This window comes from Hippoglossus hippoglossus, chromosome 3 (genome assembly GCF_009819705.1).
Source record: "Hippoglossus hippoglossus isolate fHipHip1 chromosome 3, fHipHip1.pri, whole genome shotgun sequence".
Classification (NCBI taxonomy): Eukaryota; Metazoa; Chordata; class Actinopteri; order Pleuronectiformes; family Pleuronectidae; genus Hippoglossus; species Hippoglossus hippoglossus.
The window spans coordinates 27,848,564-27,867,526 of record NC_047153.1 but is presented as its reverse complement, the minus strand read 5'-3'; the positions used below and the strand labels follow the sequence as shown (position 1 = coordinate 27,867,526).

The 18,963-nt window shown below is 42.1% G+C and overlaps 1 protein-coding gene across 1 annotated transcript in view; it reads right to left on the bottom strand.

Moving 5' to 3' along the window:
• The window catches only part of si:ch211-186j3.6 (neural-cadherin), a 292,082-nt gene that overhangs the window by 42,627 nt on the left and 230,492 nt on the right, over window positions 1–18,963 (bottom strand). The window contains exons 29-32 of the mRNA XM_034570740.1: window positions 18,536–18,663; window positions 17,858–17,981; window positions 10,853–11,033; window positions 8,198–8,364 (exon numbers count right to left, since the gene is read on the bottom strand). Of these exons, the coding sequence (XP_034426631.1) occupies window positions 8,198–8,364; window positions 10,853–11,033; window positions 17,858–17,981; window positions 18,536–18,663 (600 nt within the window). The remainder of the gene's footprint in view (window positions 1–8,197; window positions 8,365–10,852; window positions 11,034–17,857; window positions 17,982–18,535; window positions 18,664–18,963) is intronic.

Here is an 18,963-nt window from a genome sequence, read left to right as displayed (position 1 = left end):
CACTCAGAGCTCCAGTCCACATATGTGTTGTCTCAGTGGCCTCTGAACTGTTAAACCTTTAAGCGGGCAGACATCTGCCATATAGCATAGCCTACGGCATAGCTACAGCAGCTACAGCACGTGGCTGTACTGTGGGTAAGTCATAACCCCTTAAAACCTAGCTGCATCAAATTCAGCTAAAGGAAAGCTGAATAAGCACTTAAAGCTGTTAGAGTAGAAACAGGGGGTGTGTAGTGTTTTTTATTTAAACTACTATAAACTTACAGAAATGGTGTGTACAAATTAATTGACTGGTAGTTAGTCGCTTTGCATGATGACTAAAATATGGTTCTGTCCCACTGTGTGGAAATGAAAGAAGGAAAGCAAGTGTGCCTTCACTTAGACTATCAACAATTCAAGGTACTACATGTGCAGCAAATACTTTTTATGGACTTTTTGTGTATATTTGAAAAGTCATAACAGTGAAGTATAACGTGAGCCTCCATCTCAGTGAGGCATGACACAAATAAAGTCAACACAAGACATGCAGTTTTTCCGTTGACCTCATGATTTCAAAACTGGAAACTCAGCGCGGGTCATCTGTATTCTCATTCTTCCACTATCCTCTCCACTGAAGGTTCCAGGAATAATCTAAGAATGAAAGTGTTGAAAAATGATCTCCTCTATAGTGTCTAATAATAATCTTCATTCTGGACTGTGATGTATATTATGTAGGTCATCCCCTGCATGTAATATTAGAGCTTATTAGAGCTCATTCATCCTAATTAGTTTGTGAAATGTGACACGTGGGTCTACATTAATAAGCATAGTTTGTTTTAACCATGTGCTTGATTGGAGTACATGTTATGATAATAACCTAACATTGTCCTATCCCAGTGTTCCCAGTGTTCAAGTCTGAGGTGAGTCTGAGTTCAGATCTAATGTTGGACGCTGTGTGTTTATGGACTTTTACCAATTTTTTTTCCTTGTGTTTGGTTTTTAGATTTTTATCTCTGTTGTTTGCTCCTTGAGTTAAGATAAGTTTTTTTCTGTTATCGCACATTCAGTTTTTTCCTGTTTTATTTTGTTACCCCTTTGTCTCATTTCTGTGCACTATTATGGTAAATTGTCTGTTTTTAGCACTGTTCTAGTCTTGATGACTTTACAGTAACATTTATTGCCATTCACACATATTCATACAGTGCATCTGGAAGCTGAATTATTATGGCCTGCTAAAAAACTTACAAAAATGTCAGAGTAGAGTTGATGCTTGAGTCTGAGTCATCGGTGCTTAAGTCCTAGAGAAAAATCGGGACTCGAGTCACTCTAATGCCAATGTAGTGTCTTGACAAGAAGGGAAACTGACACATGATCTAAAGAGGGCAGGCAGATGCCAGAAACTCTGAGACGAGATGAACAGCACAAACGCACAACAGTGACATGAAGGAAGAAGAATTGATGCGAGAGGCAATGATGGATAAAACACAACAACACCAAAAGAAAAACCCAAAGAAAACAAACAGACACAAAGATGAGATAATAGAAACTGAAAGAGTGAGGGAAAAACGGTGCAGTTTCACTGAGAGGAGAAGCAATAATGAAGACTCAGACTTGTCAAAGCTCTCATATCTCAGCGACACATCATAAAACTGATTTACTTCCAGTATTTTTCTACCTGACAGGGGCTCCTATTTCCTCACTTCACACTCACTTACTTTCTCTCCATGGGTAAGTCCAACCCATACAATAGACTTCATCGTAATATGCTTTTAGTACAGTTTGAAATGTCGAACCCAGACAAGGGGATGTATACACTCCTTCATTTCAGGTGATACATGATATTTGTAAACAGCGCCTGTCTTTTCCTCCCAAAAAGAGAGCTATAGTGTTAGTAATGCTTAACAACTGCGGCCTGTGAGGCTCGGTGAGCATCACACTTGTGGTTGAAAGATACAAAATTGGCACCCATGGTTGTGTCTTGTTCACCTGACAGTTAGCGCTGCTCTTAGGGTGCTCCTCTGTCAGGGAGCACACAGTGGGAGCTCCAAACACTCACTGTAATGGAAGGAATAACAGCTTGAAACAGGCCCCACGGTCATAGAGCGTGTCAGTGAGTGAGATGAAGAGGGATGCCAACGTTGGACATATGGTGCTCCTCGTGATTTGTTAATGATCGCCGATCGAGGTATGAACACTGCAGCAGATCACCTACTTGAGTTCAATATTTGAGTCAACCAAATTAATTTGTAATTTTGGCTTCCACTGTTGGCGTGCAGTGCGTTAGTGGGAGAGAACACTGTGTTGTTATTTCATTTTAATTCCATTGGCTCTAATAAACAGCAAAGCTGGTGGAATCTGAATCGGGTACAGAGCGCAACAGCACGACTCCATCAGTGTCAGTGCACAGACAAGAACACATCCACAATCACATCAGACATCCCAATAGGACCATCAGAGACATGCAGTGTGAAAGCAGGACCATAGATCGCTGCCAGAGTGCTAGAGTGTTTCTCACACCAATATTATGAGGTATAAACTATACAATTATGTTGAAATGTTCAGTCTCAACATATTGTGTACGTTACATTTAGTTATTGTATCAGTTATGTAAGACAAGATCGCAGACTGTGACATCAGACTGCTCTTGGTACCAGTGGGTTTTAAACTCAATAGCATCACAAACTCTGAACAAATGTTTCCATTGCTATTTTTTCTCTCTTTTTCTGAGCTCTCGTTGAATCTGCTGCACCATCTGACATTTTCTCACACTTTGTTGCTGCTGTAAGTACACACAAGTGACAAAGGTGCAGCCAGCACATGTCAGCTCTCTGAAATGTGTTGAGCCGCCTCCCTTTCATAGATACTGCAATTGTCTGAAACTCTACAGGACAGATTGTTCCAAAGGATGTTTGCTCGTCTTGTACTTTGATCAAGGTCAAACTTGTCCGTCCAAAGTCTGTTATTCTATTCAAATGTGTGTTGAATAGAGATCTAGTGATGAGAGCCACAGGCTGTTTATTTTCATCTATGTCTTACTCATTAAGAGCACTTGTTCAACTGAGCATCTCCACTCATGTATGTAGATAGATTTTCCACATACATACATTGTTCATAGCGCATTGACAGACAATACTTTATATCATCATGTTCAGAAATTGAGCAGTTTTAATATGAGCTGTGCATTTTCCAGGGCAATGTGATTGCTTTTTTCAGTAAGAAGTAATATAAAGGATTTATGTTTCAGAGATTACATTACAGTTACTAATCACAGCAACCCTCAGTTACATTTGGGGTTCAGCTCGTTAGTGTTGAGCAGTAACCTCTACCAAAATGAGCAAAACTGTTTCTTATTCAAATTCTCTGTATTCTTGGCTGATGTGGCATGTCGTATGTTAACCACAGGTAAGCGTTCACACAGCTCCTCTTATTTTAGACTTTGCGAAAATGTAAGTGTAATTCTAAAGTCAGGACGTTCTGGAGAGCTGGTGCAATCACCAGGTCTAAGGCTGCATCCCCATTACTAGGTTTTTGTTTGAAAATACAAAGACTCTGCTACAGATACCCCCTGGCATCCACACTAGTTTTAGAACAGAGATGTTTTAAAAAGCTGCTTGTTCTGATTAAGTTAAACCCCAGGGCTGTGTTTTGGTGGAGTCTGGTGATGGGCAGAAACAGAGATGCTGATCGGCTCTTTTCCTTCACCACGTAGCCTTTGCTGATTCATCGGGCTCCGTTCACATGACACATTCCTGAAAGAATACTAATGGCATCAGCCTCGGCTACCAGTGTAGAACGTCCGTAGTAACAGTCCCACCTCATCATTGGTCCAAGCTAAGAAATCCCTGCTCGCCACTACTGCTTCTTGTCTGTAGTTTAGCTCTTTCTGCAACAACAACAACCACATCCTTCCTGTTTGCATCAGCCTACACATGCCAAGTGTACGTGAATATTGATATGTCATTTGATATGTGTGTTTAGCCATGACTGGGATTAAAACTAATAGAGTGTTGACAGATTAGTGAAATTAAAAGGCCTGTCTGTTTAAGTGCAATGGTGGATATGGAGTTTTGAGTGACAGCTGAGTTACAAGTGTTAAGTAACAAGTGACACCTTACTTTTCCTGCAAAGTAATTTGTGAAGTAATGCAATTACTTGATTCATTTTTCATGTATAATAACTACAACGTAACCAACATTGCTCCACTGCGTTCTGAGCTGCAGCCTCTGAAACATCTTGACTCAACTTTACAGGGGTTAGACCGAGCCCGTCACCCACCGGAGTAAGAAACACACCGCAACATGAAAGCACGCGTACGACACTGAGTGATATCAAAGAGACGGTGCACCTCCTACACTACAGAACATCTTTCATCCACAAAAGAGGTAGTGATCTGCCTCCACATTCAAGTACTTCCACACATCACCTGAGCCAGCTCACTGCTCAAGACTTCAAGTTGTCATTGAACGTTGTTAAAGCTTGCATGTGAACCTTTGACCTTATTATCATGTTACATATATGATTCCCAGTGGTTTAGAAAGAACTGCCACACTGTACTCTTCAACAAGATTTGAATATTTTGGTTTTGTTCTTAAGTCCTCATTGATTTAGAGTAATATCCACATGAATCTAAATTAATGAATCTAAATTAAAATAAAAACAACTACTCTTTAATCAGAGAGGGTAAAAGTAACTTAAAATAAATAAAATGTCATATCTCAAGCCGACTATGTTATTGTATTGCAAGTCACACAAACACAGCAGAGAGACAGAGCGCCTCACATTGCAGCCAGCCATGAGTAACGCATACTAATTATTCCTTCTGATTAAAAACAAATAGAAGAATTGCATTAAAAAAAACTAATCCTAGAAGGCAACATGGTTATATTTCTATCAAAGAACATTGCAGGGTTTCCAGTGTTTCACAGTGGGGAGGCTACTTCATAGGATTACACACATTTTCATGCTCTCTGCACTCGGGAATAAATGGACTATTTATGTCGGATAAATGATGTGAACCCGCTCCCCATGGGGCTGTGCTGAGGGAGCAGAATGACATTTAAGACATTTGAGAGGAAATTGTCGGAATGACGGATAGAGAGGAGAGACAGATGGGTGTCAGACAGGGAACAGAGGAGAGGTTGTACCACGACGGCAGCTGTGCTATGGAGGATCATCAACATTTCAGACGCTGATGTTTGATCAATACCTGCGGTCGCAGCATGGGGTAGGAGACAGTGAGAGGAACGGACTGGGAAGATATTGCATGATGCAAATGGGTAAGACAAAACCGAGGGAGGCTGGCGAATATAATCATTATATATAAAGAGGAGAATTCAGGTGTGAGCAAAGCAACCAAGGTGAAAAAATAGAGCAAACGAAACCTTCAAGCCAAATAAGCAAATAATACATTTACTGTTCTCAGTCCTGGCAGTGTTGCTGTCAGTGTTCATCTTAATCATCTGCACTATAATACACTGCAGAAGAACTAGAACAGGTATGAGCAAAGACCGCTGCTCCAAGGTGCCTGGAAACTGTATTCTCTTAAACGACCAGAAGAGGGCCACTCCACTGGTTGCAAAAACAAGTTTAATTTCTATAGAAGTCAATAAGAAAATTGCTCTACGTCTTCCTTGAATTATAAGGTAAGTAAACATTTTCCGATGGAGTTTATGGTCTGCATCTCTAGTTTCAAGCCCTTTTCAAAACAGCCTGGTATCTCTATTTAGAGTCAGATAGCATGGTAAGCATTGGGGGGCGTGGATACAGTGTGACTGACAGCAATAACCATCCAGTTGGTGCAGGTGGCAGGTGTAGCTGGGTGCAGTGTCCTCGACCTCTCAGTCACGTTCACAGGTCCCCCCCCCATCTACTCCAAACATGGTTACTTCTGGTTTACAAAACAAACAAACAAGATGGCGCCGGACAAAATGCCAAACTCAAGAATTCAAAAGTGAGGTTCACAACTGGGAACTGGGATCATATCTGTGACACATTACAGTAGTTAAACTAATGTAACACTGGTCAAACAAATCAATAGGTTAGCATGGTGGAAAACATGCTAACCATGCTGACCTTTGTTGTTAAGAGTGATATGAGAAAAAACAACAGTGATGGAGCTAGAACAAAAGTTAGTGTCAGCTAATGAAAGAAAGACAGAATATATATATATGTTGTTATTTAACTGGGGCCCGAACAGAAATGTAAAAACAACAGTTGGTGGTTTTATACTGCTCTATTAGTGGATTTTTCACATGCAGGTAAATCTGCCAAAAAAAGCCAATCGACTCCTTTCACATCACCAGCAGATGACTTAGCCTTTCTGTTCGGACTCAAAATGGATCCATGGGTTGGAGCTTCTGTCAGTGATCATAAACTGGGGGGCCACATCAGGCCCTCGGGCCACGTTAGGTCCACTAAAGCTTCCCCTCTCCGACCGGCAAAATGTTAATGAATTCAGAAAATGTGAGGAGGAAAAAAAACGAGTTCTGGTATTTAGGGTATCTGGCTGAAACAGCGTTTCTCATACATTCATTTATGTATGGCAGCCCACCACAATATCAACATTGACGCCACATATTGATTTTCAATTTTTTTTATTACGATTTCAAATGGGTAAAATCTTATTTCATTGTAAAGCACAGTGTGCAGCGCATTGATTTGCTCAGCCTCACCTTGCCCCACTCTCTGTCTCTCTCTCTCTTTTTCTCTTGCTCTCTTAGCCCTTTCTCTCCATGCACTCTAATCAAAAGCCCATCATGTGCAGGATGAAGGTTTGTTCTTGGCTTTTCCCTGCAGGGAAGCCGGCTGGCATAGCTGCTAGTCAATAACAACCGCTTGTGCAAGTAGATAACATTAATGTTGATTATTTAACTCTGAGTCCGAGAGTTTGCTCCCTCAGTCCACATGAATATTGAAAAATGTTTTCAAAGACTCTAAAGGGCTCATCCTGAGGAGGCACAAACACAGTCTGGACCAGACGAGTCAGCCAAACAGAGAAGCCAGAAACATAGGAGACCAAATGTTGAAAAGTTGAACAGTCCGACCAGTAGTTATCCAATTAATTTGTTTCAAATTGTTTCAGGCTTCAGTTTGCACTGCTGTGGCAGCACCAGAGGGTCGGGAGGGATATATGTAGCTAATGAAGAGAGAGATGGAGGAGGAGGAGGAGGAGGAGGAGGAGGAGGAGGAGGAGGAGGAGGAGGATAGCAGCCATCATGCTGCTGTGGGAGAACCAGAGAGGGCAGACGCAACATGTGAATCTGACAGCAAACACAAATGGAGTGTGTTGTTCAGTTATTTATTAGTCACCACCTGGCAATTAAAACATTTCCAGTGTATAGTACATTATGAAGTGTATCTTTAAATAATTGATTTCACAAAACCCCCGCCCCCATATTGATGCAAATTATCTTATTAGAGTTTTATGAGAGACGATTTACTGACCCCAAATATGTGTGTGTGTGTCTTTTAACACTGAAGCGGGATACTAAAAATAACAATTAAGAAAGTGAATTTAAATTTTTCTTTTAATAATAAGCTAATTAGAAGAAGATTTTTTATGTTTTATAATTCTTATTATTTGTATTATCTCGGCCCCCACAGTGTCTGCTCAGAGGAATTCTGGCCCCAGGACAAACGTAGTTGTTGATCCCTGTCATGGACAAAATAATACAGTGTGTGCTTTAACATTGTGGTCGTGGGCAGGTGGCAGATGTGTTTGCCGTGTTCGTGTCTCAGAGAGCTGTCACAGTGTGAAGAGGGCGACCTAGGGAGGACTGTACCCACTGAAGACAAAGTGAAGGAGGCTCCACAGTCCCCAGCCTTCACTTTTTGAGTTTGTGATCACAGACCTTCAGCCCAGGAACAGATAGCGGAAAATGCTAATCAAAAAATGTGTGCATACAATAGCTGAATTTACAAAACTGTCTACAAACGCTCTAGTCAATTTCAAGTATAAGTAGGCACCTATATGCAGCCCACGTGCAGCCCACGTAGGACAACCAGATGTAAGTATGTCAAAAAAGTATTTTAGTCCACTTTCTATAATACGATGTGAAACCAACCATGGGATAAAGACCCAAACCTGGACTTACAGGTGAGACACAACCTAGAACTGTGCAAAAACAAAATAAATCACATTCTACTGTAAATAATTCTGAAAATGAGCTTTAACAAAGTCACACACACACACACACACACATGCATTCAGCAGACTTACCTCTAGTCGCAGGTATTCGCTCTGCTCCTTGGAGGTCAGGGTGAGGATGGTGCTGCTGTGTTTGCGGGTTCGAACCAGGACTTGAACCCACGTCTTGCGGGCTGGCAGCGGGGATGCTAACTGGTAGTGCACGTGACTATGTCCGTCGAAGGAAAACTCGGGGACCTCTGGTGTTGGTACACACACACATAAACAAGACACAAACCAGTCAGATGGTGATATAATTGAGAATAAACACAATTAAGGTTCTGAATGCAGTGCAACATTTTATTGATGCAGAGGACGCTTCACTCCAGAAGGAAGTGACTTCGAGTAACTTGAGCGAAATCAGACCCTAAATTCCCCTCATATGCAGAGAGGCACGACAGAATATGCAAAATACACAAGACATGTGCGCTTGCGACTTCTTTTTTTACTCTCGTGCTCCCAGAAGTGGATTTTGTGGAAGCCTGCCAGACTGAACCAAGCACACCTCAAATGTTTCTTAAAGCCATTCTTCCATCTCATAGCATTTGCTAGTTTTTTTTCTTCTTCTTTCCATCTATTGCTACCACAACTCTCCCTCTTTGTCTCCTCTCCTCCATGAAACTTTCACAAAGTTGAGTGGTTCAGGACATCCTGCTTGAAGGCAATGTCAAATTTTTTGTTTCTCTTAAGGCAACCGGCTGTATCTTTTAAAACTTTATGTTGTGTTTCCCTGGTAACTGCATGTCTCCATTTTACACCAATAATCTTTAATTCAAACATAGATTGCTCAGTATAGAGGAGTGTGGTGACAAAATCCCGGAAGTTAAGCACCTTCAGCAGTGAGAATATTCTCTCACTGCTACTTAGATTTGTATCGATCTATATTTTCATGCATCTTGGGGAATTTAAAGTACTGCAGGAAATCCTTCATCAGAATACTACAAACCACTGTGCTGTTCAAACTCATGGCTGTTTCTCCAGCTGGAATCCCTGGATTACATTTCATTGTCTGACCAGTATCTGAAACAACACGGCCCAACCAAACCAGCGGCATTAATGCAGGGGAGTCACAATACTAGATGTATGTACATTTTCATGTTTAAATATTTCTGAGTGACCGGTCATTTCATTTTTGTAAGAACTTATAGTCAAAATATGATCAGTACAATTAAATACTGGAGCAGGTGTAAACACAGTTGGGCTGAAGCGTCTCCAGGCACAATCTGGACATAAAACAATTTCGCACACAGGCAAAGAGAAGACAGATGACAGAAGATGATGGTGATGGAGAGATGCATTACATATCCCCAGCTGGTTTCAAAGTGGGGACATTGTGTGAACACTCAGCATCTTAACACCTAAAAAGGAACAAGCTATTGAGAAGGTATTTTCTCTTTTTACACGGATTTTTCGTTGGTTTTTTTTGCTCTGTCTTGCCAGATTGCATCTAGGCTGTGTTTTCACGGGCCTGTAAAAGTAATCAAGAAACATCCCATAAACACAGCCTGTGTGTGAAAATCTAAAGAATACACACTACTTTTTCTTCCTGCCTCATTGGCTGCCAAAACCCTCCATTTGCCCCACTGACTCCAGACTTTGCTGTTTTTCTTCCAAAAAGATAGGAATCATCTCATGAATATGGAGCGTGATTCATTCACATTCCTTCAGTCATTTATTCATTAATTCACCCACTTAATTATTCATTGAAAATGTGTCTACTTGCCCTCGGTTGTTTGTAGATGTCCACAGATGACACTAATTATGACTCACTGACAAAATAAATCACTGTGGAGCATGAGAGCGGTTTAAGACCAACAGGGTGTCAACTGAGAGTTCAGCTGTTAAAGAAAGGACATTTTGCAAATTTTCTGAAATAGAAGATTTATTTCTTAACATATATTTTGCACATTGTTTTCTAGCACATCTGAGCGAGTCCTGTTGGAGAGGGTTACGCTCCTGAAGGACGGGTAGAACGGGTGGTGTGAGAATATGTGGGGACATGGACACAGCAGTGGTAAGTATAATTGACCCTGGTTGGGTCCAACAATGATAATATTGTTTATAATTGAATCTAGGTTTACTAAATAGGAGGCTCCCACCCTTAATGTGCAGGAGGATATTCACAAATTGGCTTCGAAGACTGAAACTTTACACTTCAAATTAAACAAGTGAGTTCCTCTACTGTGCAAGACAAAAAACAGCTTGCAATGTGATGCATCCTATCCTCTTGATTCCTCACATGAGACACTAGTGGTGCCGTGCTTATTTTAAGTGTGATAATTCTGTGGGCTGTAAATTCACGTATCCAAATAAAAAGTAATTAGAATAATTATGACCTTATTATCATTATACAGGTTTATGTTTGCAAGATGTTTAAGGTGAGAAACCATCTGTTTCCTCCACAGCACAGTGAGCTGAATTGTGGCCAAGCCTTAAAAAAAAATCCTTTGGGTGCCTTTGGTGACATAAAACTTTAAGACCTACACGCTGCCCAACATTTTACTTCCGTGCTACAAACCTGTTTTCTTATATGAAGTATCTGTGCTCAGACTCCATTATTTTTAAGTGCTGAAACTCACAGATATTTAGGTTTGTGGCCACAGAGCACATGATCTGTCCTGAGCACATGGACGATTTAGATGTTGATGGTCAAAATAAGTCCCAAAAAAGAAAAAAAGTTGGGCTTACCCTCTTCACACTGGTGTCCTGTGTACCCGGGCACACACTGGCAGCTGAAGGAGCCCCACTCGCCGTGACAGCGACCCCGGTGGCCACAGGACGGATAGCCCATGTTGACACAGCTGCTGTCGGTGGTCAGGCAGCCCGGGGAGCTGGACTGGGAATCGGCCGGGGAGCCCAAATCATACAGCTGAATTGAGGAGATACAGATGAGGAGATGAGAAAGAGGTAGAAAATTTAGAGCGGATGAGAGGATAGAAATGGGAAGAAGAGGAGAATAGAGGATACAGATAAGGAGATGGAGAGGTAGAAAACCCAGAGAGGACAGGGGAGAGATAAAGGATGGGAGGAGTGGGTAAGGGGTGCAGAAAGATGAGAGGAGATATGAGGGTGGGAAGAAGGAAGAGTTGCCAATAAGTTAGTAACTTACAAACAGGAAACAAAAAGACAAAGTGACAGCAGAGAAGAGGGGATTTGGGAAGGCACAGCACAGAAGGTACTTAGCCAGAGGGGAGTAAGAGTGAGAAAAGTAAGAGGAAGAAAGCTTTCAGATGTGCTGTTGGTCATGAGCTCAGGGTACACCGTGGCCTTCTCTTCTTTTCCACTCTCATCCCCCTCTCTCTCCTCCCACTACAGTGATGAAACCAAACACTGGACTGATCCTCGGACACACAAACAGCACAGACGGCTGCACAGAGCTGAAAGGACATCAGAACCTTGAATGGCTAAATTTGTGTCCCTCACAAAAGTGCGTCATAAAAGACATTAATATGTCCCATCTCTTCCCTCCCGAACCCAAACTTTACGAGGGCTGTTGGTGCTGTGCGAGGATGAAGGAATCGTAAAAACTGACAGGGAGTCATGCCGGCCGGGAGCTGCTGATTGGCTCTGACCTCTAGCAAATAGACACCTATTGGCTGCTGACCTTTAAAAGCTAGGGCTCGTCTGCCTACAGGGTTTGGAATGATCACGTTGATTGCTTAGGAGTGAAATACAGACATTAGCAATCAACGACTGAAATACACACATTGTCGTGTGCAATTGATTTGACTGTGCATCTTTGGGACTGTAGTGTTTGTGTGTGTGTGTCTGAGCGGAACTCTTGAATTAAGGGCAGAAATACACCTGATCCTCCCTATATTACAAATTGTGGCATCAGCTGAAAAGAGTGTCGCACCCCCACACAGAGACACTGTGGGCTGCCCTATTTGTGAGAAATTACTTTCAGGTGTTGGTTATGAAAATCTTTCAGCCCACAGGAAACAAAATTAAAAGTCCAGACTGAAATACAAAGTATACAACTGCGAGCGCAGTGATTACAGTTTCACATCAAGGGGCTGAACCTTATACCTCTGTCTCAGGTCAGCGGGGAGAAATGATCGAGAGCGACACATAAAGAAATCCTGTTTGTGGATGTTCCAGCTTTACAACCATATGTGACTGATGAGGCTCTGACTGCAGAACTTCATGGGCCTCTGCTCCTCCGGGAACCTGTCTTGGTCCGAAATGTTTTCTGCATTTTTTTTCCATTAAAGGTGGGCTAAGCAATTTTAATCCAATACACTTTTTTGTCAAATTCTGATACATCTCCTCACGGTCCGCTGGTTTGAATACACAGCCCTGGCTCTGTACTTGGGAGACAAAGAAAGCTGGAATACCCAAACAGCACAACACTGTTTCGGCTAATCAGCAACAACGGTACAAAGGGGTCCCTGAGCCAGAAACAGTGATTTCCCAAGATATACAATATAGGTAACGTTATATTAGTCCTCTTTCTTGAATCGATTTTTAATAAAACACCTGGAAACATTACCTGAGATAATGTAATAATTTGTCTGCCTTCTACAAACAAGGGGTGGGAGGACGAACGAGAAACGTAGCCTCAGACAACGTACACCAGCGCTACTGTTTCAGAACGTGATAAATACTGTTAGCCACAGGCAATGCTGACACTGCAATCTCACAGGAAGTTACTGTATACCCACAGTATTTTTTCCAGTAGCGCTCCAAATGCTAAGCACCACAGACTACAGCTGACCCAAGACCGTTTTTATCGGTGGAGAGACCACCAGGAGTTGAATGCGATGAAAAGGGATGAAGAGGTTTTTCTGTCTCTGCTTGTCAGGTGGGTAACATTCATTTTGGTTTTGCAGAACCAGTATCGTGTTGTTCCGATTGTTAATGTTTGTGGAGACTAATTCCAACCTTTTAAGATCAGCAACGACTCCACATTAAGCATGTACTGCTCCCGGACCACAGCGACCACATGCCGGTATGTAACATCCTCCGAGGCAGCAGCTAATTATTTGCAGCGGTAACGATACTTAATTGTCTCACTGTCTGATTCTTCAAGTGCAGACAGACACACAATGCCGCGGCTGATACTGGTCGTTCAATGTGTAGTTTGTGTATATACAGAGAGTGTATTTTGTCTACAGATAACGTTAATGTTTGTGGTGGCTAAATTACAACTAGTAGATGTGGAGGTGGATCAGTGAGAACCTCCAGGGGAACCAGGGAGAGTTGATTGGCACAGCTAAGATCAGTTGGCCAGTTAACTCACCCTGGATTCATAACGCCGGGTTCATACCAGACGCGGAAGCACCCCGAAGTGCCGCGCTGCGTCAATTATCGCGCGCGCAGCCGCCTGGCTGTTCACACCGGACGCGGATTTCTCTGCGCCGGTCTGCTTTCTCTGCTGGTTGTTGTATGCTCCGTTCAATGTAGGGGTTCGGGGGTAAATGATGATGGTCTTCATCTGTCTGTGTGCTTGTGTGCTTGTATTGGATTGGCAGATGGGAAACTTTCATCATGTGGGGGAATAATTCGGGGAAATTGAAACTCCAGGAGAACAGCAGGGAAATCCAAAGCATGGGATGCATATGTGATCATTTATATCATATACAATATGTCATTTATATTGTTTAAAATTGATTTTCTGTGTGTCTTCTGGCGCAATACGCTCGTGGCGAGCAAAAAAAATAAAACCATCGCTGCAGAGCGAGACCCGTCCTCGGCGCTGCGTGGCAATTCGCAGCCGATGTGAACAGACCAATTTGATTAACATGGGGGCGGAAAGGAGGAGGACAGTTTCTTTTGGCGCTGCGCTGCACGGCGCTTCCGCGTCCGGTGTGAACCCGGCGTAAGGCAGCGGTAGAGCTGCCACAGGAAGGAGCACAGGAGATCACACGAAGAGAGACACACAAAGAAACACTGAGAGGAAAAGATATGAAGAGACACACATGAGGGAAGCTCATGAAGGAGAAGAGCTGCCAAGCGAAGACTGCTGGACACTTTGAGTTGGGTTGCATTTTGATTTCATGTTGGTGCCAGTTTAATAAATAAAAAGAATACTGAAAAGCGAATGGTTCGTCTATGGCTGTTGTGGGGAGACTCCGGTGGCATCGTCGACTGCCACAGTTGAGATCAGTGGTTCACCTTGATCTTGCATCAATGTGGGGGGTGGAGCTAAAGGAGCAGTGAAGGGAGGGGTGTATTTGTTTTGGTGTTGAGTTCAAAAACATTCCAAAGAATCGCTTACCCCTCCTTTAAAATATATTTCTGGTTATGCCTTGACAACAGAAATATGCCATCTGGACCATGACTCTCCTGAAACATAGAGTGCAGAAGGCTGGCTGTGTGAAACCGGGTTTCCAACACTGGTCTGGAATGTTCTGCAACTCTTGTTGTGAGTCAAACTTTTTTGTTAATACTGAACTGCAAGTCAAGGCAGCTGGGATTAAGACAGGAAAAGAAAAACATAATTTCAACCCCTGTAACTGCTCACCTGCATACTTAAAAATTAAGTGACAGTTGTGTCAAAACAACAGAACAAAATTAAAGCAGTAATGTTAGAGTGAGAGCTGAGGGGAAGAGGACGAGCAGAATAATGACTGGACAGCGGTGGAGAAAGCTGAAAACAGACAATGGTGGATGACAGTCAGAGAACGATCCAGCTCCAGAATAGAAACACGTTTCTAAAAAAAAAATCCTCCTCTCTACTTTAGTGTCTTCTTCATCCTCACCCTCATACACTGCATCATACTTAAACAGGTTTAATACAGCTGATATGTTCTGGACATCTTGTATCTCTGACAGAAAAAAAAGCAAATGTAAAAACACACATATAAAAAGAACATATAAACAAGGTCAGGGTGAACAGACAGTACGTAGCCAGGGAACAGGATCATGACATATAATAATATATACAAACTGACAGAAATAAAGTCATAGACAAATATAGAGGCATATGAAGAAAAGCAAGGAAACAGGGGAACAGACAGAGTGGTCAGTCACAGTGAGAACACAGCCCCTCATACCTCAAATGAAACAGATGATGTTACTATAGCAACAAATGTCTCACTATAGAACATTCTGTGATAATTAAAACAGCAACGCCACAGGAACAAAAATTGAGAAAAACACAAAAACCTTACAATGTCCATCACCATTATTAATCATTAGTATTCCTACTGATGCTTGCTCTTTGGAGATTTATTATCCTCATGTCCGCCCACACGCACCACGCAGATTTTTCTCATTAGAACACAACATTTGTGCAGCCTCCCGCTACGTCTCCAGCGAAGGTGCAGCGCATCAACTACGAGCCTTTAGCGCTGGAGCAGACGGCGCTCACATCATTTTTTATCCCAACTCTTGAGATCTTAATTTAAAGGTCTGGATAAAGATAAATTGTGTTCATAGAGGAAACAAGATTACAGTTTCCCCCGAGCACGGAGGCCCCGTGGCTCCAACACACAACTAGACAAGTAGACACAAGTAGTCTTCGGAAGCGACCAAGTGACTTTGAATTTTTTTCATTTGAGGATAACTGTCAGAACAAAACTCTTTCCCACAAACCTTTGGGTTTTTATAACCGACCAAACACGTGCAAGCAAAAAGTGTCTCACTGATGCATTAAAGATGGGCCCCAACAGCTAAACATGAGTGGGCCACTAGAGAAGAGCAAGAGAACAAGGAAACAATGATCAATTCATTCCTAACCCTAACCTGACCAGAGTTCACATGTCACCCCTCATTTCTACCATCACAACTAAATGTCTAACCCTTATCCTGACCTAAACTCTAAAAGCCTCTTTTCAAGTCCTTGAAAAAAGGATGGAACAGGACTTTTGTAATTTTGTAAGTGACCACCAAATAATGGTGACATTATGCTCACACTGCAATCAGACCAATGTGTTGGGCAGAGTAGGTAATTCCAATGATGCAAAGAGCTGAAACTGACCTCATTAAAAGGAATAAGTATTGGCCATTAGTTTGTCTAAGAGCTGAAGACTCCATTGACTTTCTTCTCTCTTTCTCTTCTCTTTTCTCTCCTCGCGACCCTCATCAGGTCACTGAAGAGGATCACATGTATTAAATGCTCATTTGTCGCAGTGTTGTGTTTTTTGTGATCTTGTTGTCTTTTTCTGAGGTGACTATCTTTCAGATTTGTTCCCTTCCTGGGCTGCACACCGTTGACTGAGCTACACTGCTGATGCCGCCTCAAGGTGAGCACCCAAATAGCCCAGTGCCAGCCTATGGTAGTTGTTTTGTAATGCCAATTAACATAACATACTGTTCCTTAGATGCTGTGGTTATTCTTGATACACAGCTTCGTACATTTGTGGTGAACAATATCATTTCAAAAAGCAGAGGCCAATACAAATGTTAACGTATAAACATCTCCATTGGGGTAGTTAAAACTTCATGTTACAGTCCATACACATGAGTGATCCCAATGATATCATACTGTGAGGATTGCAGGGTTAAAAAAATGTAATAAATAAATGAAGATAACAGTGTTACAGAGTTTGGGCAAATACCCAGAGTAAAGGGGGAGGAATTGGTATCAGGAGGATTTGTCATTGTATTTGTCTATATGCATTTCATCTTTCATTTAAGGGATGTTATTGTATATAAATCATCATGTTAACATGACAATAATAATAAATAGGTGACTCAGCTTCAATTAAAGTCCTGCTCACATGCCGTATAATGTGAATTTCAGAGCATGTATTTATCCAAGACTCTTCACTTCAACAAACTTGAGATTTAGCTTAATAAAGAAAACAAAAAAAAACTATAGCAAGATCTGTTCCTACAGTACCAGCAGAGCTCAGCTCTCACAGCCCAACTGGTGCCAAGTTTAATGCAGCTGTAAGCCGACTGTGGCAAAAACAACCTGTCAAAGTTTCCACCGCCTCCTATGTAAGACGAGAATCCCTGTTCCCCTCCAAAAATATCCTGATCAGATTCAATGTACACTTGAATGTAGAGCACACTTCGTAACTGCTGCAAGAGCATGGCACTGGCAACATAATACTATTTCTCAGTGAGCTAAACACATTGCGTATTTAAGCAATAAGCCCAAAACAATTCTTATCATCAGAGAACTCCACATCTTAACCATTCTACATCAATGGAAATTCAGTCTGACATTTACGTCTAAATACCAGATATATCAGGTAAAAGAGTTCATGAAACACAAAGGCAGAATTTCTCCCTTTAGTGCGTTTGATGCCAAACTTAAAATTGCCGCAGGAATACAAAGTTTCTGACTTTAGAGGGAAGTGGGTTTAGATAAGGTTATCATACCTGAGGCCGGTGTTCATACCGAAAAGATATGGGTTTTCTTGGGGTTGGGCTCAGATTGTCATAGCTGAGCATGAAGCCCTTAATTTTTCGCCTCCTGCCGAGCAGTCGAGAGCTGCTTGAAACTCTTCACTTGAAGTCAGAATGGTCAGTGGAAAAGTTCATATGAAAGGTTCACGTTCCATTTCAACCTGGGAGTGCACGTACTCTGTGTACTATTTGAAAGTGCTTTGAGGTTACAGTTAAAAGCATAAAAAAAAACTCTCTTACGTGGCACAAGGGTACTGTGAATGCTGAAACCTGTTATTAAGCCATTTATCAGCTGGAGTGCAGGCGTGAGTTTTGCTTGCATCGGGCTGTGCTAATGGTGGTGTGGGTACGCGCGTGTGTGTGTCACTGTTGCGTGCACAAGTGTGTCACCTTGCTGTCCACGATGAAGTTGCGGATGCAGCCGGTGAAGTGTTTGTGCTGAAGCTGAGGGTAGATGTAGGGGATGTCCTCGTTCACACCACCGAGCTGCAGTACCTGGCTCATGTTCAGGTGTCTAAACAAACAGAGAGGCGTTGGCAAACACACACAGACGTAAACATCCCCTCCTGTCAATCAGGGTTCATCTTTATAGTACATTTAATACATGCAATGTCAGATCCCTGTCGTTGGGATAAAACTGTTAGAATTACTTGATGAAAGAGGGACAATGTCAACACTTTGACGAACAACTAAGAACATTTCACCTCATCATTAGTGACATTTTTGTAGCCACTGCTGAACCTATGAACCAGCCCAATGTCATCAGCCTTTTGACATTTAACACACAATATCAAACATGACAAGCAAAGCACAATGTGCTGAAAGACGATCAGATAGAGATGACAGGATAGCAGAGATGGTGATAGCAGTTTGTCACCATGAGTAACCCTTTACATATTACTCTTAATAATTGAGCCTCATATCCTGATTAGTTTTGGGTCTGTAAATAAATGAAATCCCTTAGGCTATTCACTTTGTATGTCCTTTGTTTGCTGGAAAATTGAAAATCTTTCATGTGGCAACATGTAGAAGAAGTGTGCATGTGTGCGTTCAGGGGATTGCGTGTACCTGTCGGTGTTGGGTGTGACGCCTGTCACCTCACAGGAGGAGTGGTCCTCTGTGGTCAGCCAGCTGCCCAGACCCTCCATCTCCATCACTGCTGCTCCCGAGCAGCGATCCAGGGTGAAACGCACTTCCTGTATAGAACACACAGATGAGGCCATGCTACTGTATACAAAACTAATACAAGTAGTAAAAAGCAACACAAAATCCCACAAAGTCTGTGCATGACAATTAATGTACTTCATTTTGCTTTTTTACCATAGTTACTATAACATCCTCTACTATATGTCTCTGTGACTCTGACATTTCTTTTATCAGTGCATATTGCTTTGCTGCTGCCTGCTATGTGGCCTGTTAAGGTACACAAAAAAGGAGACAAAAGAGGAGACTTCACATCTTAAACCAGCATGATGCAGTAAATGTTCATATATACG